The sequence below is a fragment of the Tribolium castaneum genome, chromosome 4, assembly GCF_031307605.1.
Source record: "Tribolium castaneum strain GA2 chromosome 4, icTriCast1.1, whole genome shotgun sequence".
Taxonomy (NCBI): domain Eukaryota; kingdom Metazoa; phylum Arthropoda; class Insecta; order Coleoptera; family Tenebrionidae; genus Tribolium; species Tribolium castaneum.
The window spans coordinates 22,853,434-22,879,766 of record NC_087397.1 but is presented as its reverse complement, the minus strand read 5'-3'; the positions used below and the strand labels follow the sequence as shown (position 1 = coordinate 22,879,766).

The 26,333-nt window shown below is 34.0% G+C and overlaps 2 protein-coding genes and 1 long non-coding RNA gene across 6 annotated transcripts in view; all 3 read right to left on the bottom strand.

The window, feature by feature from the left end:
- Positions 1 to 4,765, bottom strand: part of unc80 (uncoordinated 80) — a 60,618-nt gene extending 55,853 nt beyond the window's left edge. The window contains exon 1 of the mRNA XM_064356426.1: positions 4,708 to 4,765. The gene's annotated coding sequence lies outside the window, so the exon portion shown is untranslated. The remainder of the gene's footprint in view (positions 1 to 4,707) is intronic.
- A 400-nt stretch (positions 4,766 to 5,165) lies between these two features.
- tefu (telomere fusion) lies at positions 5,166 to 25,378 on the bottom strand. 4 transcript variants are annotated; one of them, XM_008192827.3, is made up of 21 exons: positions 25,263 to 25,378; positions 24,965 to 25,190; positions 19,360 to 19,827; positions 18,950 to 19,309; positions 18,785 to 18,894; positions 16,356 to 16,565; positions 15,495 to 16,303; positions 15,128 to 15,448; positions 14,928 to 15,073; positions 14,681 to 14,881; positions 14,457 to 14,631; positions 14,124 to 14,401; positions 13,791 to 14,075; positions 12,255 to 13,744; positions 11,981 to 12,203; positions 11,245 to 11,929; positions 11,002 to 11,194; positions 7,956 to 9,327; positions 5,805 to 6,057; positions 5,452 to 5,754; positions 5,166 to 5,402 (listed from the first exon to the last, which is right to left on the bottom strand). In XM_008192827.3, the coding sequence occupies exons 2-21, from the start codon at positions 25,151 to 25,153 to the stop codon at positions 5,233 to 5,235; spliced, it is 8,241 nt and encodes a 2,746-aa protein (XP_008191049.1). In that variant the 5' UTR covers positions 25,154 to 25,190; positions 25,263 to 25,378; the 3' UTR covers positions 5,166 to 5,232. The 4 variants fall into 4 exon arrangements, with proteins under 4 accessions (XP_008191049.1, XP_008191050.1, XP_008191052.1 ...); XM_008192828.3 differs by having other exon boundaries at positions 25,238 to 25,300; XM_008192830.3 differs by lacking the exons at positions 18,785 to 18,894; positions 18,950 to 19,309; positions 19,360 to 19,827; positions 25,263 to 25,378 and having other exon boundaries at positions 24,965 to 25,169.
- LOC135265991 (uncharacterized) lies at positions 20,806 to 24,958 on the bottom strand. The gene is made up of 2 exons (XR_010333908.1): positions 20,973 to 24,958; positions 20,806 to 20,911 (listed from the first exon to the last, which is right to left on the bottom strand). It is a non-coding gene; the product is annotated as an uncharacterized LOC135265991 (long non-coding RNA).
- Positions 25,379 to 26,333: the final 955 nt, after the last annotated feature.

The window sequence follows — 26,333 nt, the reverse complement described above, 5'->3', positions numbered from 1 at the left end:
TTTTTGTCACCATAGTCTTAAGTGCTTTAGAAACGATTTTTTTATAAATAAAAAATCACTCACATATTATGTATAATTAGTCTGAATTTTGAAAAATTTTGTATTAATTTATTGCTAAATTAACGAGATGAGCCGATGCGGTTACCTATGTTTTTTGTTAAAATTCTGAAAGATGTTGTGAAAAAATATTTTGACACGTGGACACCACCAAAAATATCGATGCAAACGCAAATTTGAAACTGAGTTTTGTTCATTATTTCGCTTCGAAAAAATACACCTCAAGTGATTTTATAACAAGTAAGCATATTTAGTTAATACAGAGTGATTTTTTAAAAACGAGCCACCCTGGGTGATATTCATAAAAATTATTATCTACTTATACGTAAGTATTAGCATTTATACTCAAATCCATATTCATAAAAAGATGTTTGTTCTTATGAGCAAATGCTTACATTTACTACTATGCTTGCTTGGTTACCGCCAGATTTGTCACAAATCGACAATTATTTTATAGTTTGGACTTTCAAAATGTAAATCAGCCTATGAAATTCTTAGCTAGATTTCTGGAGTGCCAGGTCGCCCAGATTAGAAACAGAAACATGACCGTTTCATGATTTTCTAAGCATTTCCGAACAAAAATTTTCAAATTATATTGTTATTTATTATTTATCAAGACCTTGATGTTGATATGATGGTATCACTAGTTTATGATACGATTTTTAATGTCATGGAAAAATTTGTTCCCAAAAAACTAGTGAAATTTAACGGATCCAGGTACCCAAAATGGTTACAAAACACAAAAAAAAAGATACAAAAAAATTTCCCTTTCCGAAAATGTCTAAAAAAGTAAAGGATGCTACTTGAAATTTTAAAGTAGGAGTGGCTAGCGATTAAGGGGTAAAACCTAAAATGTAACTAATGTTGGTTTTGAACTTCCCCCTCGCGATCCTAATCCACCTGTTTTTGCTTGAAAATAGATTTGCTCACTGTCAACAGTTATTGAGACTGGCTCCTTTTGAAATGAATGCCCTGTATAACAATTATTTTATTTTTACCAAATTATTGTAAGCAAATACTGCATGGCACGATTGCTGCTCTGTTAATAACAAATTCCTAGGAGGAAAGTAGATAGGAAAATCCCTAAGGAAATTGGAGAAAAACGCGAAAATGTTAAAATAGTACCGGTATAGTACTAGGGGCAACATCTAACAAGAGGTAGTATGACCAAAATTACAGTCTACGGTAAAATACCAAAGGTTCTTCCATATATTTTCCGTATTATTTAAACAAACAAAATTTGTTGTTACACAAAATTCACTCCATTGAGTTCCAAAAATAACTTCAGATCTAACACCAATTTTAGAGTTTAACTTCTCTTTCAGGATATTTGGGAAAATTTCATAGCGTTATTGTATTGTTTTCATTTAAATCAACGATTACCGAATTTAATGTTAAATAATAATGAAATTGCCAATCGGAAAACACCTAAATTGTGAATTAATAATAACATTAAGAAAGTTAAACGAGGTTTGATTAAATGCCAGGACGTCACAAGAGTCAAATTTGCATAATTCCGCATATGTGGAAACAATTTAACACTTAACAATGGTGAGAGGTAAGCGAGTTAGCGTAGCTTACGCAAGATTAGCCCTTGGTTTTGTGGGGGATTCGATTTTTGACTTTCTTCTGAGTAAGTAGATTTTATGCTGCTTTTAAATTTTTATTAAGGAGGCCCCCGAGAACTGACAAAATCAAACTTTCAAATCAAAAAAATTCTGTGTTTTTACACTTTTTTACTTTTATACAAATCTGAAAATCGACAACAATTTTCAACCGGAAACCATTGTGGCGCCTCCAACTCGTAAATAAATTTTGTAAGCGGTAATTTCTAAAAAAGTCGTTCTCAAAGAAATTTTTCTAAAGGTTGTTTTATCCTTGCTACTGCTAGTATCGGGTTCAATTTTTGCAAAAATATTTAGAATGATGTTGTGCAGATATGGTGTATTTTTTCCGATCTGTGCAGTATCTTGCGTTTTGCACCCTAGTCTCAGATCAACAGATCAAAAAAAAAAACGGATTCAGTATTAAACAAAAAATGTGTAGTTTTGTGGGGAATAAATTTTTAATCATTTTGCTTTTTGTTTGGTACTGTTCCGTAGTCTATCTTTTGAGATATGTATAAAAGTATGAACACAACATTTTGACAGTTCTTGGGAGCCGACTTAATATTATAATAATATTTTGAATAATATATTATATATTCATATTATAGATATTTTAAATATTTTGAAGTCATTTAGTAAAAATTATCGTTATCATTCATCTCATAAATTTTATCGTAACCACAAAGTTATTGATCATTTAAAATTTCGGAAACAAGCAATTATTTAAATTCTTCACACTAAATCAGCTATTTCAATTTTTAAATAAATCGTTTTTAACTTAAAATAACTCGCAACAAATAATTCCATTTTCGATGCAACGGTCATAGCTTTAAATTACAATATTAAAATTTGTTCATCTTTTTCGCTTCAAAATTATAAATTTGTTACAACAAATTTGAGTAAACGGCATCTAGCAAATATTCAACAACAATCAAAATCTAAAACCAAAACCCACGATGTTTACTCAAACTGTTGTACAGGGTGCTGCATTTTGGATGTCCGAATACGGGATCTCCGAAATTAAGAGGTTTAGAGAAAAACATTCTCGGGTCCGTTTTTTGAGAAAATAATTTTTGTCAAAACCGCATCTCGCTATCGTCTTTTGTTTTTGACTTATATACAGAAGTTGACATTTTAGCGAAATCTTAAAAAATCATATCTTCCTTATTATAAAAGATACACGTTTGAAATAAAGACATTATACAGGCACTTTTTTCAGAAAATTAAAAACGTTATCAGAGCTTTTTTTCAACCATTCGTTTAACTGTAATAAATAAGTGATAACATAAAATTGTATTTTTAAATAGGAATCATAGTTATGACATTTTCGAAAAGCTTTGTTTTTTCTGATTTGATATGTCTATTTGTGTAATACATTAATTTTAAATATTTAAGAAAAAACAAAACACTTCGCTTTTTCTTTATAGTAGGCCATGAAAAAATGTTGGATTTTTAATGAAAACTATGAAAATTGTATTACCCAACAAGTATTTATAATTTAATGATTTTTTAAATCCTAATTAATTTAAAAACAGCATAAAAAATTTTATTAGAATAAATTTTTGCAATTATTAAAAACTATTTGTTTTCATATTTAAAATGGCAAGCAAATATGAAATGTCGGAAGAAGAAAAATCTTTTTAATTGTATGATTGCGTATCAATAAAATTTTATTTTACCAAAAAAATGACAATCCAAACACCAAAATCAAATTCCATCTGCGGTAAAAAAATACACAACATTATCCACACCTCCATTGCACTTCACTAAATCATACAAAATTGCCATCAAATGATAGTGACACTAAAAAAGTGACAACTTTCTGCACACTTTTTTGTGTAATTAAAATGTGCGACGCTCGTATATTTGTTCAATTGAAAATAACTTTAACGTGGCATATTTTTATAATTTCACATTTTTTACTTTAATAACCGTTCACAAAATTTCTAGATTATTCACAGCTTTTATGTGAAATAATTTTTCCATGGCCAACTACTTTCAAATACTTTAAATATATTTTTATCAAAAATATATAAAAATATCAAACTATATTTATATTGTTTTAAGTTCAGAAAAAAATAAACTTTTCGAAAATATCATAGCCAACTATGATTCTCATTTAAAAAATACAACTTTATGTTATTACAGCTAAACGGATGATTAAAAAAATCGCTGATAACATTATTAAATTCCCCGTAAAAAAGTGCCTAATAAAGTCTTTGTTTTAAATGTGTATCTTTTATAATGAGGAAAATACGAATTTTTTAAGATTTCACTAAAATGTCAACTTTTGTTTATAAGTCGAAAACAAAAGACGATAGCGAGATGCGGTTTTGACCAAAATTATTCTCTCAAAAAACGGACCTGAGAATGTGTCACTCGTTTTTCTATAAACCTCTTAGTTTTGGAGATCGCCTATTCGGACATCTAAAATGCAGCACCCTGTACACAAATAGTTAAAATTTTCGTAGTCAAAAAAATCATAGGAAGTAGAAAAAATTTTTTGCTAGTTAAGGATAAGTTTAGAGTAAAACAATTTCTCTTCCGCAACGTGTTGGTGACAAATAAAGCAAAAAATGTTTCTCTTTTGTGCAAAAATCAGAAATTACAGGCTTGTGAGTCGGCCATCTTCATGGGAAGGGTCGCAGTCCTCGGTGACACTCATCTCCAACAATGTAATTCCCGTCCCAACGGCAAGTACTTTCACGTACTTGCAGTCTACTACGGACGATCGAGCAGACAATTATCCGTGGTTATCTGTAATAAACTGATATCGCGAAATGGCAAAGTTCTGAACAAGTCTTTGTCAGAGTTCGTGGACGTAAAACCCGTAAAAAAAAATTGCTTCTACATTTATTCCGATTGATTTGTAAGAGCTTGTATGTCCGGGTTCTGTTCGTAATTTATTTTAGGTGTTGGTCACCTGACTTTTACCGAAGATGATATTCCGGCGCTAAGGCGTAATAATTCAATATCAAAGATTTCGCGAGCATGTTATAATCCGACTCTGCTACAAGTAGTTAAGAAACGCGCTGTTAGTTACCTGGATCATGTAGGTTTGTACAGTATCTTCTGACACGACTCGTAGGTTAAATTTGCCGGACATTATTAAATTAAATTGAATTAAATCTTCTCCCATGCGTTTTGAGACTACTTTGGATCCGGAGTTGAGTTATAGAAAAATCCTGAACCCTTTTTGATAAGAATGTAAATAAAAAGACTCATTATCACTATGAGAGTGATATCGGAAGCCACAATGTAGGAAATTAATTTGCAAATTAATTAACTAGACGAGCCAAATAATTTCGAGAATTAAAAGTAAAATTCAAGATTATTTAAATAAATTGTAAAAAATTGGAACATAAATCAATCATCAATCACGGTCTCACTACAGTACCTTCAATTATTCCACTAGTGGTGGAATGACCTTCATTATTCAACCCAAACACTGTCGAATGAGTGGTGTAATAACGCTAATACAAGGCAGTTGTAGATAAAACCTTTTGAAAATGCAAAAATATATAGGTTTATTAACAAGTACAAAATAGGTAACAATTACATTTTAGACTTAAAGATAAGGTTGCCAACCGTGGAACAGTTTTGATAAGTTTGCCGGATCCATAGCTTGCTGGATCAACGTTCCCACTTGATGCTCAACTGTCATTAATTTGCCCTTCTCCAGCCCTTGCAACTTATCCTTTAGCCTCAGAAGGGCTCGTTCGGCAGTCACATTAACATCTATAACACGATAAATTAAAATTTGATCCAAAAGACCATTGAGTTCAACCTTTAGTTATCTCATCGCGATCAAATGACATATTGAGAAAAGAGTCATCCAAATCAACTTTTTGTCTTTTATTTGCCTCGGCTGTGCTCACCGTCCAATCATACAATGGGTCATACAACAAAACTTCCAAAATGGTTATGACAGTCTGATAATTCTGTCTCAAAACTTCAACTGTTTTTTCACATGCCCTCCGAAATACCCCCTCCACTCCCGAGACGCCCATTCCATCTACCACATCCCGACTTAACCTAAATGGAACGGTTTCGGGTGTCGGAAGTACCCGCCCTTGCTCAAACGCGATTCCTATCAAACTAAAATAACAAAAAAGAAAAATCAACTTTGGAACAACTAACCAAAATCAATATGGACGACTTCGGCTGTATTTTTGTCAATAAGAATATTACTGACGTGACGGTCACCTATACCTAGGATATAGCCACACATGCTCGATGTGGCAACACTGTGAATATACGCACGGCGACGTTCGTACCATACAGTAGACTGTGGAAAAGTCGCTTCAAAAAATTTATGAAAAACGGGTTTGATATTTTGACAGATATTGTTAAAGTTACGGAGACGTTCCTCGTTCGACAAATTCGCAGCGTTCTGAAAAAAAGTATGTAGTAATTGGTGGGCGTGATCAAGGATATGATCGCAGGATGACAGGTCTGAAAAATTACGTTTTTTAAGGACTAATCCTGAACTAGTCCAGGATCTGTTTAAGTGCATGGGCGGTTCTGAACCAGTTACGGATTTGTTGATACGAAAAGATACATATTGTAGAAACAACCAATTTACAAACGTTATTTTACAAACACACTTCGCTGCAAAATTAGGGGATAATTCAATATTTTCATCTTGGCATAAAAGATTTGTATAAACTTATACTTATATTAAGAAAAGAAAAACATTTTTACTATTTCTTGTGAAATTTTAATTTATTATATTTATTTGATTATTATTTATTTTATTTATGTTATATTTTATTATTTCTTGTGAATTTTACACACAAAAACTAAAAAATAGAAAAAAAAAATTAAAACTCATACAGGTGTCAATTTAATTTTTTTCATTTTTCACACAAAAACACGAAATCGTCACAAAAATGCACGTCATAAATACATGTAGAGAACGTTGTCAATTATCTGATACGAAAGTCGCCAGATAGTAACTCTTATTGAAGGATTTTCTCAAGAAGAAGTTGGTCAAAGATTGGTTGTTCAACAATCAAGTAGTCAGTAGAGCTTGGCTACGTTACTGGAAGGAAGAACGGCAGCTTCCGTGTAGACCAAAGCAAGGTAGAAAGACAAAACAACAAATGCAGAAGACCGACTTTTACGAATTACTTAAAAAAAATTAAACTCTAGTTCAAAGTATGTCTGTACAAATGAGAGCATGGGTAACATCAAGAGCAGTCTCACCCTTTATTATTAACTGTTTTCAGTTAATTTTTATTTCTTCAGTTCTACGCCCATTTTGGAAAAACTAGTGAGTAACTAGGCTCTTAAAAAACCTACAAGAGTAGATTAGTATTTGCGGTCCCTGACATAGTAGGCTTTGCATGATGTCGGCACTTATTTTTCTATGAGAACTATCATTATTAATTAGTTGTTGTGCCAAGTTTTGTTTAGGTGCGTGTTGTTCTTTAAAAGTTATTAACAGTTAAGCTGATCGATGAAACATTTTTTTTAAATAGGAAAAAAGTGAACTCAGAGCGGTGATAAAATATTTGCAAAAAAGGGATTACCACCAACTGAAATTCACAAGAATATGACAGATCTATTAGTAGACTCTCCTTCTTCTTACCAAGTAGTAAAAAGCAAAGTATAGAGTGATATCAATCACAGGTTTTCCACCTCCATGCAAATTTCGAATTCAACCGGGGGCTGGAAAGATTTTGGCCAGGGATCTGGGATACAGAAGAAATTCTAATGATCGATTATATGAAGTGTGGAAACACAATAAGGGAGCGAAAAAGACCAGAAAAGCTGGCACTCAAAATTTTGTTTCATCGGGACAACGGTCTGGTCACAAGAGCTCCATTGTCGTGGCTGCCATACAGAATCCTGGCTTTGAAATCCAAGAACACTCTCCATATTTAACAGAGCTTACACCCAGTGATTATTATCTATTTCCAAAATTAAAAGAAAACCTGCGTAGGAAAAAATATGAAGACTATGACCGCAGGAAATAGTTGGTTTGACAAGCAACCGGAAAACTTTTTATTGAAAGACACTGAAGCGTTGGAACATCGATGGACCAAGTGCATTGAAGTCCAGGAAGATCATGTTTATATCAGTAACCGTAAATATTGATCTACTCTGATATTTTGTGTTAGTGCCAAAAAAAAATACATTCAAACAAAATTTTCAAAAAATATTAAATTTTAGTTATTATTCCTCAATTTTGCGGCGAAGTGTAATTTAGATTTGCTTAAACTACGCAACCATTTCGAAAAGTATGTTTTCAGTCCTGTCTATTTTATGATCGTAATAAGAACTTACTTTGAAATCCGCACGACATCTCCGGGGCGTGCGATCCATTGGTCGATACTTGACATGTGCACCGCTGTCTCCATCTTCACCTGTCAGATATACACCAATAGGCATCGTATTCTCCACCCATTCGAGAATGCCACTTCTCTTAGACAAAGGTACTATTTTATAGGTCCGGATTAACAAATTTCGCGTTTGTTTATTAATACCGAGAAGGCTGTTCATTATGGTGAACACTTGCTGCATAACAGCGTCTTGTCTTAAGTCATCTTGACCTTTAATCAATTGGGTTCGATTAATACCATCTGTTCCCTTACAAATAATCCTCTTCGGTGCGTTAATTCCTCCTACGTTCTGGTAGGAATCGCCGAATTGCGAAATTCCAACGATTTTACTGTAAGTGGAAAACTTGGAAATCGGGAGATTATAAGTCGGTACAAGAACATCGTCGTAGTTTTGTATTTTACGAATCTTACAACGTTTTGGCACTTTGTAACTGCCATCATCGGATGTGTTTTTGTAATACGCCAACTCGATCACCGCCTCCGATACAAATTCCATTCGTTCAATCAAATTCGACAAAGTTTGGTTTGTTCTCAATCGGTCAAGAATAATTCTGGCGTTTTTTGCCCTGCCGTCGTTTACGGCGGCTTTCGATTCGGCATAATCGCGGTCTTTGTTAGATAAAGCAAGAGCGAGGATCAAGGGCAGCGTGTGGTAAGGATGGTCTCTGGCACAATTCTCAATTATATTATTGACAGTTTGACTAAATGTATCACAAGAGGTGCCCCCTATATGAGGTACAATCTGCGGCAAGATTGATATATACTTGTAAGTCGGAATTTTTAACACATCTTTTTCTAAAAGGGTTCGAATCACATTATTCGATCGATTTTCGAGCAACAGTGACATAAGACGAAAAATTGTAATGTTATGTTCATCACTGCCGATCAAATTCAACAAATAATACCGAAGGGCAAGTTGAAGCAAATCGTTTTTTTCTGCCTCTATACTCCTGATTTCAGTCTCGTCGATGGAACTTTGTTTTTGTTTAATCGAGACGGCTTTACGTTCGTCTCGAGTCGCTTTCTTCAGATTGACTTTACTTACGGTCTCTCTTGCTTTATTCATGTTCTCTTTCTTCTTCTGAAAAATGTCGGATTTAATGTGGGACATCACATCTTGGTAGCCTTGATCGGCAAATTTCGCTAATTGATGGAAAGTGTCAAGGATTGATTTCTGATCCTCGATTGACTTCTCTGGAGTTGTTTTAAGTATATCCAGGGATTTTTGAAAATAATTCTGGATGATTGTATGGTAATTTTCAGATGAACTTTCTGCCATCCATTCGCCTGTCATTTTCAAAGCCATTGCGTGCAATCTGAAAAAAAATTCTAGAGATATTTGGGGTTAGTCTGTTAACTATACAGGTGGTCCAGCTCAGTTCCCGTCTTCTGTAGATCAGTTATTAGTTCATTAGTTAGTTATTATTTGATATTTTGTAGACATTATTTATAATCTAGGACACATTTTAGGAAAATATTTTTTTTATTATACAGAGTGTCCTAACCTTAAGTATTTTACGTCATAATAATAATTCATTCAGGGATTAGTATCCACGGCTTATAGAATTTTTTTTATAAATAACATTTGAAGGTGAATAATGATTAATGAAGAATGGGCTTTACCAATTCGGTGGGACACTTTGTATAAGAAACCACTAGTACCTAACTTGTTTGGAAAACAATTTCCCACATTCGCATTTCATTTTATTTTGCAACAAAGTGCTTGTAGCAATTTAGATTTATATTTCGTCATAGATGAATTGTTGAAAATTTTATTTCTGTTTTGTACCACAATGTACCCAAGAGGGATGAAGAGAGGGCATCCCTCTCGGGCTTCAAAGGCCTCAAGAATTGTAGCCACCACACTTTCTTCATTTTTGTACCTCTTTCTTTGCAGTTTTGGTCTTTCTTAGTTTCTCGTACCTTTTCATTGCTTTCATTGTATGGTTCAGTTTCTGGTCATTTATCTTGTTGGAATTTAAAGTTATCAGACAAACGTCACCAGTCACGAGTCGTCTCCGCTAGAGTTCCTAATATAATTCCCAATATAGGAATTATAGTTTATTATATTTATTTCCGCTTCCATTTCCCTAAGTGTTGAGTACTTGTGGTTAGAAATAATCGGTTTTCTCGAAGCCATCCTAAGTCATCAGGGAATAAAGTTCTACCCCGAGCTGCAATTTTCCATCGCTTACTTCGGAGCAATCGTCGTATTTTTGTAAATAACCATATTTTGGGATTCTAAACACAACTCGAATGATTACTACGTCTCTGCTACTTCAAGTCTTCAAATTCGAGTCATTCCCTTTCGATAAGGTAAATAATTGTTTACTTATTTCCTCTCGGCAACCCCACTGTATAATACAGGGTATTCCCGACAGGCCAATCGTTTTCCGTAGCTTGGAAAACCTTTTGTAGCTGACCCCACGTAAGACCACAATCTTCCATCTCACTTCGGTTAAACTAAATTTTCACATTATTGTTTCATCGATTACTAGTTAAGCATATTGTCTGTAAACGGAAATTATAGTTATAATCGCCGGCTTTTACGTCAGATGACGCCCCTTAGTTGAGTTACTAAATTTAAATTGAAATAATTCTGGTTTTTGAGATTAAATAAATGTGAGTATGTTTAATTGTTTTATTCTGTTAAACCTGTCCCGTCTCCAATGCAGTTTATCCAGCAACCTAACACTATTTTCTGTTTTGCCGAAAAAGTTGTTATATGCTCATGTGGGAAATTGTATCTTCCAAACACGTTTGGATAAATATTTCGCGGTTATCTCCAGCGTGCAAAAATAGTTAATTATTTAACTATTTTTGCACGCTGGAGATAACAGCGAAATATTTATCTAAAAGCTACGAGTACAAGAAACTAATGCATTTAGTAATAAACGCTCATTCTTGTGTGATTATAACTTTTTTTCTAAACAATAAAAATATGCATTTAGCAGAGACCGCACCCTGTATGCACTTTATGCGATACTCACCTCGGATCGACGTTCTTGTTGGTACAAAAATGCCTCAGAATGCATTTCGCAGTGACGTCATCTTTAATACTCCAACTTAATTGCGCTTCTTCAAACTGGATTCTCGCCATAATATCACTTGACGGCTTTAAGGAGTTCATTTGTTTCAAAATGCGAGATGCTTCAAACGAGTTACCCTCAACTCGTGCCAACTCTATATAAATTCGTAAATACAACTTGAAATCCACAAATTTAGTAACTTACGCGCGTAACCTAGAATCATATCCACAATAACTTCACTCAGGCTATGTTTTTTTATCAGTAAGTCTCTCAAGAGAACTATCCTCTGAGCCTGAATCGGTTCAACATAACTATAATCATTAGAAATTATTTCATCTTGTGACTTCCATTTCAAGAGGATTTCAATCAACTTATTTTCACTTAAAGCCTCGGCGAAGTCCTCAATCTCTTTAAGTGCTTGCAATCTTCCCAACGCATCATAAAAATGTTTGGTACTTTCCATATTAGCTCCAATAAGCTCTCCCACAACACTCTCCCATCCCTTTTTCATTGCTTCAACAAAGCCAAATTCGTCCCCTTCTCTCTTTGCCTTAATCGCATAAAATTTCCATTTATCATAATTATCTTCCCCCGAATCCAACACCTTGTTGCATTCCCACTGTCCCAACCTCCATAAACTCTCATAGTTTGTTTCACCGTATGCGTCCGAACAAAACAAACTTAACTGATACATTTTCCCCCTAATCAAACTACTGATCAATGGACGAATGCCGGCTCCGTCCATAGGTGACACCTCCATTTCGTAATAATGTGTTACTTGGTCCCATCTCCCCAGCTCTTTATAGTGCTCCACACGCGTCGAAGCATTGAGTAGGTGGGAGGAACCACATCCAAGAAGGGCATCACATTCGCCAACTGCTTTGTAAGCCTAGAAACAATTCTAAAGTAAGCAAGTAGTGCATGATAAAAGCAAAGACACCTGTCGAAGAATGTTCTGAAGAGCGTCGCCTGTGATTTGGTCTACCTTTTCATAAATAAGATCAAGCTTAGTGTATATTGAGGAGGAAAGACAGTAATCGTCCGGTGATTTATCAATTTGTGCTTGGCACCACAAATCGGCGTAGAGGAGAGCTGTAAAGTGGGCGGTGCAAAAGTGGGCCGCTTTGGCCACTTTCAGATAATCCAGGTTTAAAATAATTTGTCTACGAATGATAGTTCAGTGATTTTTTTAGTTACATAACATTTGTTATTACTTTTTCCGGACGTTTTGTTGAAGACGAATAAAATGAATAACATGCAACATTGTTTGGACAGACGCTTTGTTCACGGTAATACTGTCACAGTTTTCATGTTTCACAGTGATGTCCCAATGTTTATTAAAAAAAAATGACATTTTTGACGATATCAAGTTCGTAAAGGTGCTTATGTTTGAATAGAGAACACTGTAGATTAATATTGGCAGGATTTGTTCGGAAAATTCAGTTTTGACTTTACAAACATCAATTAAAGCATTACACAATGACCGCTCCTGAAATGTACCCAAAAAACCCGTTACTAATCTAGTTATCCATGAGTTATGACAACTCTGGACAGGAATCCATAAATCATCGTCGTTTATAACTTTGACAAACGTATTGCCATCTATTCGATCATTAAAAGCGTTTTGGTTAACCTTTATCGAATAAAATGGCGTTAAGTAATGCCAACTAGTGTCAATATGTACGTTACGACCTTCTTTTGTTGACAATATTTGAAAGAGTGCTATCGATGCAACTCTAACTACGTTTACGTCTGAATCTATTATATATTTTGAAAGTAAAGTTAGGGAATATTTGAATAACAACTCCCATGGTGTCAATTTTGGGTCAGGGATGGCCTTTTCGGGCTGTAAAATCAACGTGGCCAAATCAGCGGGCCCGATCTCTCCCAAGCACCTCACGGCCTCATTTCGAACGTTCTGATTGGCTGAACTACTGAGCGTAATTAACATACAAATCAACTTATGCAAAACGCTGTTTTCGCAATCCTCGGAAAATCCCCGAGTTTGTCGCAACTCGATGTACAGTTGTTTCAGTTCGTCTTTCTTCTCCGTTAGTAACTTTCGGAAGTGTGTCAAGCTATGTTGGTACTCGTCGACACTTTCAATATTTTTGTGAAAACTTAAAAATTGACAAATCTCGTCTTGCAGCGTAACTTTTCGGTTTCCATATTTGATTCTATAATGGACTGAATAAATTTTCGCAAACTTTGAAGTCTCAGGAAGTGAATCTAATTTCTGTATTTCGTCATAGAACGAATTTTCATGGACGATTATTAGAAATTCAAGCAGGTCCAGGCACAAATTGCTTATTTCGCAATCCTCAAGTGCAATGCTCCTTAGCCGACTTACGATCACTGCGAAAAAATTCCTAACCACGGTCGCCAGCCCCGGCAAAATTTTCTTCAACAACGTTTTGAAAAACTTGCAACTGATTTCGCTCAATTCGGGATAAACTTTATAATTTTTTATGGAATGCAAGAGAGTGTGAGTCAAATCACGAATCAAGTACAATTGAAGTTCCTCCACCACCGCCTCCACGCACAACATGGCAACAATGGAATAAATATAAAAATAACGCAGCTTTTCGTTCAATGCCAACGCCGCTTTAATCCTCAAATTAATTTGTAACAAAATAAAGTGGATTTTTGCTGGAGTGTGAGACATTAAATCGGCTATAACAGAATTTTCCTCATACAATGTGTTCTACAAGACAGAAAATTAACTCCTTCAAATCTGAACGCCCACTTACCTCTATAAAATGAAGGCACATGTAAAATTCTTCTTCAGTCAAATGAGGTGAATTATTTTTGGAAAAAACGATATTTCGTGAAAATAAGATTTGGAATCGTTTCTCGTCACGGATAAATTCTGCAAGAGTTAAAATCACTTCTTCAATATTACTTTTGAAAATTTCACGGCACTTTGACACTCCGAGATTATCATTGAGTTGAATATAAATTTTGTTTGTAGTGATTTGGGACAAAGTTGATACTTCTTGACTCAGACAATAACTCAACAATCGCGGACAAGTGTCCTAAAATTTCTAGCATAAATTTAATTGATTGCATTTATTTCAATTCACCTCGATTAATTTTTGAGGCGTTTTCTCCAAATACAAAGCAACTTGTTGGAAGTCATTTTGGTTTTGTTCGATAATAAGAGGAGCAAGAACAGTCCAATATTTAGAATAAAAGTTTATCTTAGAATCGCAATCGTACAACCGAAACGGAAATTTATCCATGTCGAAACTTTTCCACGAATTAACCAAACCAACTAAATACTCCTCCAAAAAATTTAAAGCCGAAGTAAAACCTAATTGCTTGGCTACCATTTCAATAACACGTTCAACTTGATTTAAATCTACAAAAAAAAAGCAAATTACAAACGTATAATTGTGTTACTCAGGTACACTAACCTAAGTTTTTATCACAGACTATTTTGAGCAAGGTGAATAAGGCTTCCTCGATCCAAAAATGTGATGCAAGCATTATAGACGCATAAAGATGCAACACGGTCGCTGATCGAGTAACAGTTTCGTCAATTAAACGTTCCCGATTTACATTACCTTCAATTTCAAATATTTTCAAAGTCTAGAAGAAAACAATTTGAAAACAAGTCACAAAAATTAGTACTACTAACCATATCTGCAACGACAGAAAACATTATTTCCTGACGGTGAAATTGCTCTAAACGATTCGTTTCCGACGCTAACTTGAAAAACTTTGCTAAATTCCTAATTGCATTGAACCTGACCTCTTGGAAGTCGCTTCGCAAAAACTCTGGAATCTTCAAAGCTATGTCATCACTAGACCACCGCGAAAATTGACAGTTCGGATCAAGCTGAAAACGTCATCTACATTTGATGTTAGACAAACCAGTCACTTACCTCAAACAATAAACCCATGCACTGTAATAAAGTGTTAGACACATCGGGACCGTAATCGGCTCTTTTTAAAAAAAAGGGAAACAATATTTCGACATATTGACTTTTACAAAGATCAGAATTAGATGATGCCACAAACGGATATATTTCTGTAAAATTTCAAATCACTTCATGATCGCCTGATGATAAAAACACTGACTTACTGTAAAACAAACTTAAAATCTCGACAGCACTAAAATAACAATGATAATGTATTTCGCAAAATTTCTGGAAGAGATTAAAAATTGAAAGTAGAGTTTTTTCGTTCAAAGATTTGGGTTGGCAGAACTGTATTGAGCGGAAAAGAGTCAGGACAAGCTCGTAGTCAGTATCGGAAGCGCAGTCGTAGTCGGAATCGACAAGAACTGAAAGTGCCCTCTGTTGGATCGGAAGCAAATCACTACAGCTCGGAAGACATGAGAAACTGATTAAAGTCTCAATTAAACATTTTCGGAATGTGAGAAAAAGATCTTCATGCGCCACATCTGTAAAAATTTTGCTATTTTTTGTCGTTAATTTGGAAGTCTTTACCGTCAAATTCTGTCCTCAACCCAACAAACATCGCCTTGATCAAATCCTCTGAGACAAGTGTTCGCAAGCGTCTAACGCAAAAATCACTGATTTTCATACAAAATAAAACGTTTAGTTTTTTAACATAATCGCTCATTTTCTCCAAACGACGTTCACTTACGTTGATTAATTCAAGGCCTACCCTCGCAAAAATATTTTTCGTACAATTCTCAAAAAACTTCCATAAGATTGACTCAGAGTCGATTATATTAAAGTTGTACAAAAAACTGACAAGATTAAATGTCAGAATAGTAACATTCAATTGATCTTCAATAATATCACAATTCAAATTTATTAGATGTGTGATCAAAGTATTAAGTAGGGTTTGCTCGCCATAGACAATATTATCAACTTCTTTATTAACATCATTTTCCCAAGTTAAGAGATGCTCAAACGAAATTGTCAAATAAATGCTTTCAATATCGTCGAAAATTCGCTTTTTTTCTTTAAGCTGACAACAAGTATCGTTCGGCCATTGCTTGGCAATCAAACGTATGAGAATTTCGGAAACATAAACGTCGTCGAATAGTTTCACACCATTATTCAAAATCCAAGAAATAGCGTTACTTTTAACATTTGTGTCATGTTGCAAATATGCAAAAGTTCTAAACGCCTTATCTAGAGTATTTAAGTTACTTTTAGTAACATTTAATGTCATAGGGGGTTGGCAGTACTGAAATAAAATCTCATGATTCGTGATGTATTTCTCGGTCAAAAGCTGCTGCAAAAACAGTTGAACCTCGTCATCAGCTTGATTGACACCAATTTGACTAAAACAATTTTGTTATGTTCGATTTGCAATAATAGTACTCGTAAAGTTACCGTAAAGTCACCTTCCACATATCATCGATTCCGGTCACTTTAACACTATGTTTAATTTTTATTAACACATTCAAATGTCTATAAACATGATGGACAAGCGTGCTATCTTTTTCATTTTGTAAAGAAGTTAGCAACTTTAAAAGTGTGACGTAATCGTTGCTGTTAACGATATCTGGATACGTTTCAATCAAACTGGATACCAAACTTATCCTAAAACACAGAACTGTTATTTATACAGACTGATCCAGAAATACTGAGACTGTTGGCAACACTGGACTTAAATTTTTAAGGATACCAATGGAGTACGCTTTCTGTTAACAACAATTTAACATTCTTGTGAGGTTGCACGCAAATAATTGTCAAAAAAAATCAAATTCGGTTGCAATGTTGCAAATTACGAGCACAAATACTTTCAAATTAGTTGCCAACAAACTGGATCAGTCTGTATTTTAGCGTATTGGACAGAGAACGTTGTACGGTAAAAGCCTCATATGGTTCACAATATTTTTTGCAAATCTTGGCCATAAAATGTTTTCATTACAGATTTCAAATGTAACAAAAATCTCACTGTAATAACTATAATGTCACTAATGTCTATTGAGGTACTGTAAATTTTAAAACCGTTTTAATTTTTGTTAGATTTTTGTTAACATTAACGTCTTTCTGCCCTATTTAGAGTGATTTAATTATCATTTGGTTCGTTTTTGAGTGAAATTTTATAAAAAGTCAACGTATTCTGTAATGAAAGCATTAAAATTTAATGGCCGTTAATCATTGTTTCAGCAGTAACCAATAAAATTCCTAGATTTGCGATTTTAACCAGTGTAACAGCCCGTTAAAAAAGTTACAGTATACACGTTATAATAAGGTAAAATGAAACAAAGATTAAAAAAAAGTGAACTTTTGTGTGTAACTGTCAATATTTTTTTATATTAATATAGCTGGTGCCTAAATTTTTACTTTAAACTAACAAACCCTTCTTAAGATTTTCATAAAAAACTAAATCAAAGTTAAACAAGATCTAATAAGTATTTTAAAGCAAAAATAACTTGGGGTTACCGTCCAAATTTTTGAATTACTAATTAATTAACAACGAAAAATTTGTTTCTCTGAGGTAGTGTAAGGGATAAATTCAAATCAAAGTAGCAGCACAGCGCATCTACAAAACGGTTAAAAATAAATTTTGGGTAACAAACAAAAATGCACATATATATTAATACAGAATTTTGACTTTAGGACTAGCTGCACCTACGAGGGGAGCCTGGCACAAGGACCACCAAGAAGGTGTCGTATGGTTTTTTGTTGATATTTCGAATGCGGTACGTGTTTGCAATAAAACCGCTGCAACTTTTACTCGGTCATGAAAGGTATTATTTGACACATTTGACATTTTAATCGGAACTCGGACAGTGTTGTCACGTTTTACAAAAAATGTGATTGGTTAGCACAGTACATTCGCAGAAAAAAAATGGGTTGGGTTACTGTAGACTGTGGATACTACCATGCGATCATTTGAACTTATAATTGGAGTAGGCTTTGTCAGTTTTTTAACTTGAATAAAAATGCTGATTGTGATAACTAAACAAACTGAAGAGTCAAACAATAATGTCTTGAAGGGTAATATTCAATTAGAATACATTTTTCCCCCAGTTTGCACTAGTTTTTTAATCACAAAGACACAAAACCGCACACTCTAATTGTAATTATAAATTGAAATGATCGCATGGTATGCACACTGTGCCATATATGCTGTTGTGCCAACCTTTTGCTCATACCTTAATATCGGTATCTCTTTTTTACTTTATTTAAAAAAAATCCCACAGGAATAATGTGTATTCGTACTGTCTAAACCAAAAATAAGAATGTCGGTTGTCATTTCAATAAAATTAAAAATAACGTCATTACGAGAGAACGAATGAAGTCATAAATGTCACTATATGAACCGAATTTTAATTTGACACTTAGCAATGCAAAGTAAGAAGCATAACTTTATTCAAATTAGTTTAATTCTGAATGAAATTTTCACTCGCCTATTGTAAACTGGCTCTAAATTGCAATTTCAAAATTGTTTGTAGATGACGCTTAGCGTACACAGACAAAACATGCATATTTTCGTCCAACCCGCTAAAACAGCTAATTGAGGTTGCCATAACTAGTAAGTACAATCTGTCTATAAATGAATGTAGGATCGTAGTAAGTATTAAAAGTTTGCCCCTTCTTTCAACAATGTTAGTATATGAAAAATTTGCTTTTTCTGGTTGCCTGAGTAGATAAAAATTGGTACTTTTTAGAAATTTCATAGAAATAAAGTAATTAAATGTGGCAAATTCAAATTCCAAAACCACCTGAGATTCTACACTCTTTTATAAACAGTCTGTAGCATGCAATAGTTTAATATAATGGCACCATCTGGAATCAATCCTACTTACCATAGCCATGACCTGGTATCACTTATTTTTCTAATTAGGTTGGCAAGATTGAATTCGATTCGCCCGCGTTTACTCGCCGGTTCTTCACCGTCAGTTTCATCAGCAAATAACTAAGAAAGAAAATTCACTGAAAAATTGATTTGGACGGAGTAGATAAATTATTACCTGTCGACAAACACCAACAAAAAGACTTGTGAAAGGTTCACAAAGCTGTAAAGTGCCATTGTTTATAGTAAAAAAAATATGATTTCGGTTTGCCCGTCCAAGATTGTTATCAATTTCGTTGAGCAGAATGTTATAGATGTTTGACAAGCAGTGGTGCCACACGTCGAGTGATATTGCATAAGCGACTGGGTCACCAAATTTAGCACCACCAGGATGATGGATGGCTATTTGTAACAAGAAAAAATCAATGATTTTCAATTTAATTTTACTATCGAATGAGTTTCGTTCATAGAAAGTAATAATTTTTTTGAAAATATCTTCACCCAATTTGCAGCAGGCCATTCTGTTATCTTTCGCCGTCTAAAATTGAGTTGCAATTATTTCATTTACGAAAGAAATGACAGTCGTACGTTCAGGCAAAAATCGTAGACCAGCTCAAGAAGACTTCCCTGCTGTGAGGTCAGTGGCGACACCTCGTGGCACAAATTCTTGATGAAGTCAAATTCCCCCCTTAACAAACCGACTGAGAGTTTACACAAAGGCCCCCATTTTATCACAAGCGCTAAGCATTTCAAATCTTCCGTTTTTAATGTTTTTAATACGAGGTAAAGCTCGTCCCAATCCTGGCCTTGCAACGAGCTTCGAATTTTCGAATTCGAGAGAAAACTTTGAGAAATTATCTTCAGAAAAATGTAACGAAAGTACTTTTTAGTCTCATCACGCAATCCCTCGATCAAAAAAATAAAAATTTTGCGGAAACTTAATACTGAACAAAATTTCGTCGCCAATCGCACGAAATGCTCAAACAAATTAGCGCTAGGGGGTGCTACAGGGTTTGTACCCTTCTTACGACAGTCTTCTAAAATCTTGATGTGATCCTAAAAAAAGCAACTAGGGGTCAATTTTTAACTTTTGGCTTTTTTATAACGCGTTCGTTATAAACACAAATTTAATAAAAACAGTGTGAATACAGGGTGATCGCGATAGAACCTGCCAAACAAAATCCAGTAATAGCTGACTATGAGTATTACTCATACAAAAAAATTTTAACAAATAATTTTTTGTTCGATACCACCTTAGAAAGTGCCGAATCTCCATAGTTACCCGTGAGTGACTTTCGTCCACTCATCTACGCTCAATGCTTTTCGTTCACTGTCTTTTACTCTCCTAGCAATACGTCCTCTTGACTAGAGTTCCTTTATTGGGAGAGTTGGGACACTGAACGTAAAACCGATCCAATTATGTATTATGTGGATAAGGTATATATTTCTATCCTTTTTTATTAAAATTTTTGTTAGTAACTTATGTCAGAGGTTTATGTCGAAAATAATTTCAAGGTTATAATTTTTGTCAAATGCATAAAATGACATAATTTTACGTCAAATTTAATCAGGGACGTAGAAAACGTAGAAATTTTGGATTACTATTTAAAAAAAGAAAATAATTGAATATCTACCAATATTAATGTTCACATTTCTGAAATTTTTCAATATTTATTTTAATATTAAATACATAACTTAAAACATACTTCAATGCTAAAAATGCTTTTTTTTCAATCACAATTTTTAGTTAAACATCTCGTCCCAAAAATTGGTCATCAAGAACCCTTCATATTTTCTGACGTCTTTTTAAATTTTCTAAAAAATGATATTGAAGATGTTCTCGTATGAAAAACGTAACAAAATCGTGAATTCCCAATAACTTTATAATTTGAAACAGTAGCTAAAGTTCACGTAGATGGTGGCCAAGCAGTGACAGGTTCAACTTTCCTAAAAATTAGAACCAATTTTGGGTTCAAGTACCTACGTATTTTGTAAATGCATAGACAAATTCCCAAAATCTCATAAATTTTGTACATAACATTATTTCGACAATCCACTTTTCCAAATGCTTGTTAATAATAAACGTAAAACTTGGCAGGAAAGGTTCAGTTTCTGTCTCTTTCATCGATGATAACCATTTCTTAAAATTAAGGAAAAAATGTTTATGATGAAGAATTTAGACGTAAAATTCTTGTACTTACAAAGAAATCTCTTTTAAAATTTGGAGTTCATATAAAAAAAACAGTGAATTGACGACGACTGCCAGTCTAAACCATTTATAAACGCAGTTGGTCGACGAAAAATGGAAACATTTTTTGACAAATTTATTTGACTTTTCGCCAAATTTCAAGTATAACACCACTGATTTCTATCCCAATTTGTTTTTTTTATACATTCCAACCGACGTATATAAAACAAAATTTCGAAAATTGACATTCAGTGTCCCAACTCTCCCAATATAGGAACTCTACTCTTGACAATAAGGTTTATATATTTTTTTAATTAAATGTTAGAGGAATGTCAATAATGTCAAATAATTTCGAATACAAAGATCCACTTATTGAGGTATCGATTAAAACCAAATACAACACGAGTGTAACGTCGCTTTCGTTCACTCAAATTTGCATTTCGCGTCAACGGAAGCTTCACCTTTCTCACTCTTACTGTAAACAACTATTTTGAATTTTTTTTAAATTTAGAGTTATTTAAAAAAAAATTTCAAATGACACCCTAATACGGCGACTTTTTTGGATAAAAGATTATGCCCTAAGAATGACTCTAATAGATCAATTACATTATTTTTGAACCAGTGTTTTTTCTTAAATAAATTATTAAATAGCGTTCCGAGCTCATTATGACGAATTTCCGAATAGGGCCGAAGAGGTTGTGTCTAAGGATGGTAAATTTTACTACACAAACATAGCATATTCTCAGTTTTCTTTGAGAAAACTAAAGCTCGTATGTATACGTTCGCGGAATGATAAAGAAAGTTTAGACAAGTCTATACGATTAAACTCCAATACAAAATGTATGAAAAAATGGAACATTAAAAGTGGGCAAACTGTTTTATTCTAAATCATAAATGGCAAAGATAAACGGGAAGACAAAAAAAGATTATTAACGAAGAAGGTGTTCAAAATGCTGGCCTCCTGCTTGTTCGCAAGCCCCTACTCTATTGAGAAAAGACCTTCGAACACGCTGTAAAAGTTCCGGCGAAACATTGTGGACTGCGTTGGTTATGCGTTCCTGTCGCTCTTCCAGGGTGCCAAAGGCTGGACATACAAATTCAATGCAGCAACAGCATTTCTTCTTCAATCCCCATATATTAAAACTAGAGTTCCTATATTATCTCAATATCCCAATAAAAAAACTCTAATTAAAGCCATATCAGTTTTTTCGTTGTTACGAAACCATTTTTGATAGGAGTATGAACAACGAACGGTACAATGCAGTGAATAATGTGACAACAAAGACAAGCAGTAATGTCATAACTTTTCAAAGCTTTGTCAAAGCAACGTATGATTACTTGGATTGCTAATGCAAATCGTAATGAAAATGAGATCAAGAAAGTAAATGAAAATTGTTTTTTGTGTTGCATCGCCAGAAAGTCAGGCTCTTTATTTTATCTGAATCACCCTGTATAATAAATAGTATAAATAAGTAAATACGGACTGTTTATAGAAGAGTGTACGATCTCAGGTGCTTCTGGAATTGGAATTTGTCCCATTTAATTATTTTATTTCTATGAAACTGAAAAGTATCAATTTTTTTGCAAACACCATAATTGTCATTCTAAAATTCATATAAAGTCGAAGACAACCTCTGAGCCATGTGATAACAAGGTTTTTAGCAGACAGTAAAAAAACAATTACCTGCGTACGAAAGGACGTATGGCATTTTTCATCTTTTTTAAAAAATTATTGATTGATAAAGACTTAGCAACATAAAAATTTAAGAAACTTTTCCAGATTCTTTTAAAAATGTTAACAAAATTTTTGAGTTAACAATGATGTTAAATCTGGCAACACTTGGCACAAACTATTGTTGTTCAAATGTCATGGTTACGGTGATTGATTATAATGACATTAAAATTTTTGTTTCGTCTGTCAGCGAGAGTTTTTCAATGTCAAAAAGTGTCAGTGAAGGATTAAAATGCTTTCCACAATGAATATTGTGACTTGTATTTGCTGTTTGGTAAATACGCTGGAAATGCAAGTGAATCCTCTCGTCAGTATGACATACGATACCCCAATCGAAGGCATCCAGAATCCAGACGTAAACACTTTTCATAGATTAGACCAAAGTATGCGATCAACTGGTCGTTTGGATCTTTTACCAAGGAACTTGGTCGATCCAAAGGTAAGAAAACCGTTGCTGAGGACGAAGCAGTTTCAGAAGAAGAACTCGTGAGGAGTTAGTGAACCGAATTCATGCCGCTAGTGCTACGATCATTCCAGAAACATTACGCCAAAACTTTGAGCATTTGTTATATTTTTTAGTGCATTGTTTATTTATTCGTACCTTAAATTGTTTAATTGTTTAAAATATCATTACAATTAATAAAGCTGTTCTCCGCTCTTTTGCATTCAATAAATTAAATAAAAATTACAATAATGGACGAACTAATCCGATTAACAACAACCATGATTTTAAACACTAGTAATTAAATGTGTTCCTTACAATGGTATACAAGACTTTCATTATAATTTTCAATTTTCGTTTTTACGTGTATCTTTGAGCAACGTTGCCTTTTTCAAAAATTGTTTAGGCTCTTATGTAAAAACACAGCATGTGCATTTTTTTTTAAACATTTTTTGGTACTCTGGGAGACTACTCAATTACTCCCTTTCAAGGAGGTGCGCGACTTTCCGGACACCTGCATGTTTAAATAAAATAGTAATCATTTATCAAAAATATCAAAAAAGCAATTCGAATGTCAAAAATTGGTATTTTACCCTATGGGTCCATTAGACCCAACCTATGCAGAATAGGTATACAGGGTGATTGAGATAAGATAATGAGCCTGACGATCTGGCGATGCAACACAAAAAACAAATTTTCATTTGCGTCTATATCTCATTTTAATTACGATTTGCATTTGCAGTCCAAGTTATTTTGTTGCTCTGACAGTACTTGACAAGTTTTGGCATCAATGCTGGTCTATGGTGCTGGTCGTTATTGTCACATTGTACCTTGCATTGCTGTTTGCTACCATGAATTTGTTTGCCCAAACTTTCCCGAACAGACAACTTCCTAGTGGCATGATTTTTAAACGTTTTGAGAGGAAACTTAGAAGAAATTGGCCTCTTCGTCGAAGAAGAAAACGCACTACTAGGTCTTTGGAAAATGAAGTTCGCGTAATAACATACATGACTCTCAGAACCAACAAGCATCAGCCGGACTTCAATTTGTCGTATTCTGAGGGGAAATAAATTTTATCAGATTTTTGCCTCTTTATCAAAACCCAAATACAAATTGACAATAACTTTATACAGAAAATTTTGTTCAGTGATGAAGCCAAATTTTCTAACACCACACATCCACTGTGGATAAGTGAAACACATTTCCAATGAATTGTTTTGGTGAACATTTAGTGTGACATGCATCTTCGAGAGTCGCATAATCGGGCCATTTGTCTTTCAAGAAAAACAAGCAGGGACCAGCATTTAGAACTTTTTTTTCGCTAACAGTCAATTTTTTGTCTCCCTGTCTTTTTTGCAATTTATGATTTTGAAAAAACTGGTTACATACCCTTAATGTTTCATTCTTTCATATAAGATGATAAATTGGATTCAACTTGCAAATCCTAATTTAAATTGCATCAAAGGCGTAAATGAAATGTGTTTTTTGGGCTGCATCGCCAGATCGTCAGGCTCTTTTCTTAGCTGAATCACCCTGTATTTCCGAACTCATGCAGATGAGGGTTAAGAAAATAAAAATTAGGTGTCACAAATAACTGAATCAACTCAAGAAGGCCTACGGCTTCAGCAGTTCCAGCGCCAACTTCAATTAAAAATTTATTGGACCGCTCGATATAAGATACCGCAATTTAGCATGTACCTAGCTCGCAAATTAGAGAACAATCTAACAAAAACTAACAAATCCAGATTTTTTTCTAATTAGCTGTTTTATAGCGAATGCGTTATTAAATAGCGAAGAACCCTGATACAAATTCGTAAAATAAATCACTTACCTTGGCCATAGCGCTCTGAATTGAAGACAACAATTTGGGCCACCAGTCAACACCTTCATTATTCAAAAACTCGATTGTGGAATGTTGATCAATGTATTCGTTTAAATTATCACATCCTTGCTTACGTGATGTCACTTTGTGTGACTTTAACAAAGTGCAACACTCGTCAAATTTGTGAGAAATATCCATACCTAGAGCACAGATAACTTCCAATCGGTGCCTAGAACTTGTAGAAAGTGAGGTTAGGTAGTTGCATAGGGTAGTTGGGACTACTAAGGTAAATTCTAGCGTGCCATACCATTGCCGTCTCGAAACTCCAGGCCGTCATGTTACTAGCTTTTATTATTTATTATCATCTCAAGGGTAGCGATACCAACCTATTAAATGTCCCTAGCCATTGTTACAGAGTAAAAAAACAGCGCAGTGTGGGAAAATTCGTTGCCCGCACGCTGGAGATAAGCGGGAAATAACTACCTAAAAGCTATGAGTACCATTTTTTTTCTTTTACCAAGAGATAATTTATACTGATTTTGTTTTCTGCTTATTTGCTAATAACTAAAATACAGAATGTGCTAAATGTAGCGCACCAACTAATAATTGCAATTGCAATTTGGAAGGTCATAAAAGATCATAAAAGATCCATGTTGCGAGTTATTTAAGTCCCAAGTTAGTACAACTTGGCATCATTGTAAAAATTTCGGGTTCAAAATCAGTTTAACCTGCATCACAAAAACATGGCAACGTAATAAAATAGTAAATGCCATTAGACAATTATCAGATTATCACTATTACAATTATTACAATAATGTGTCTTCTATACAAAATCACCTTCCTGTAGAACCAACACCCTAATATACTGACAAGGGTGATATTGGATAGGTATTTGGGTATTGGATAGTACAGACACTTAATTTTTTATCAAAAGTTAAGAGTGGAAAATTGTCCAATGGTTCTTCATTATTGATAAGAAACTAAAATTTAAAATGTAAACATTAAATTTTATTAAAAGCGAATTTACCAAATTTGTTGTCACAAAATATGCTACACTGCCGCTCAAAAAATTTCGGACATCTCCAAAATTTTTTTGTTGTGGTGCATAACAAATTATGAAAACTTTTATATTGTGTTTTACCAAGAAAAGAAACAAGACGTTACCGAAACAAGAAGACATTTAAGAAATTAACATAAAAAAACAAAAAAAATACTAATTTAAGATTATTAACGGGTTTTACAACCACAAGCTCTTATTACGTCTATTAAACGATATGGCTTGCTTTAGATGAGTGTGGTAATCTATTCTTGAGGAATCTGAACATTCTTCCTCCAGTGCCACTCTTAAGTTATTTGACGGCTCCAACAGGGGTTAGCT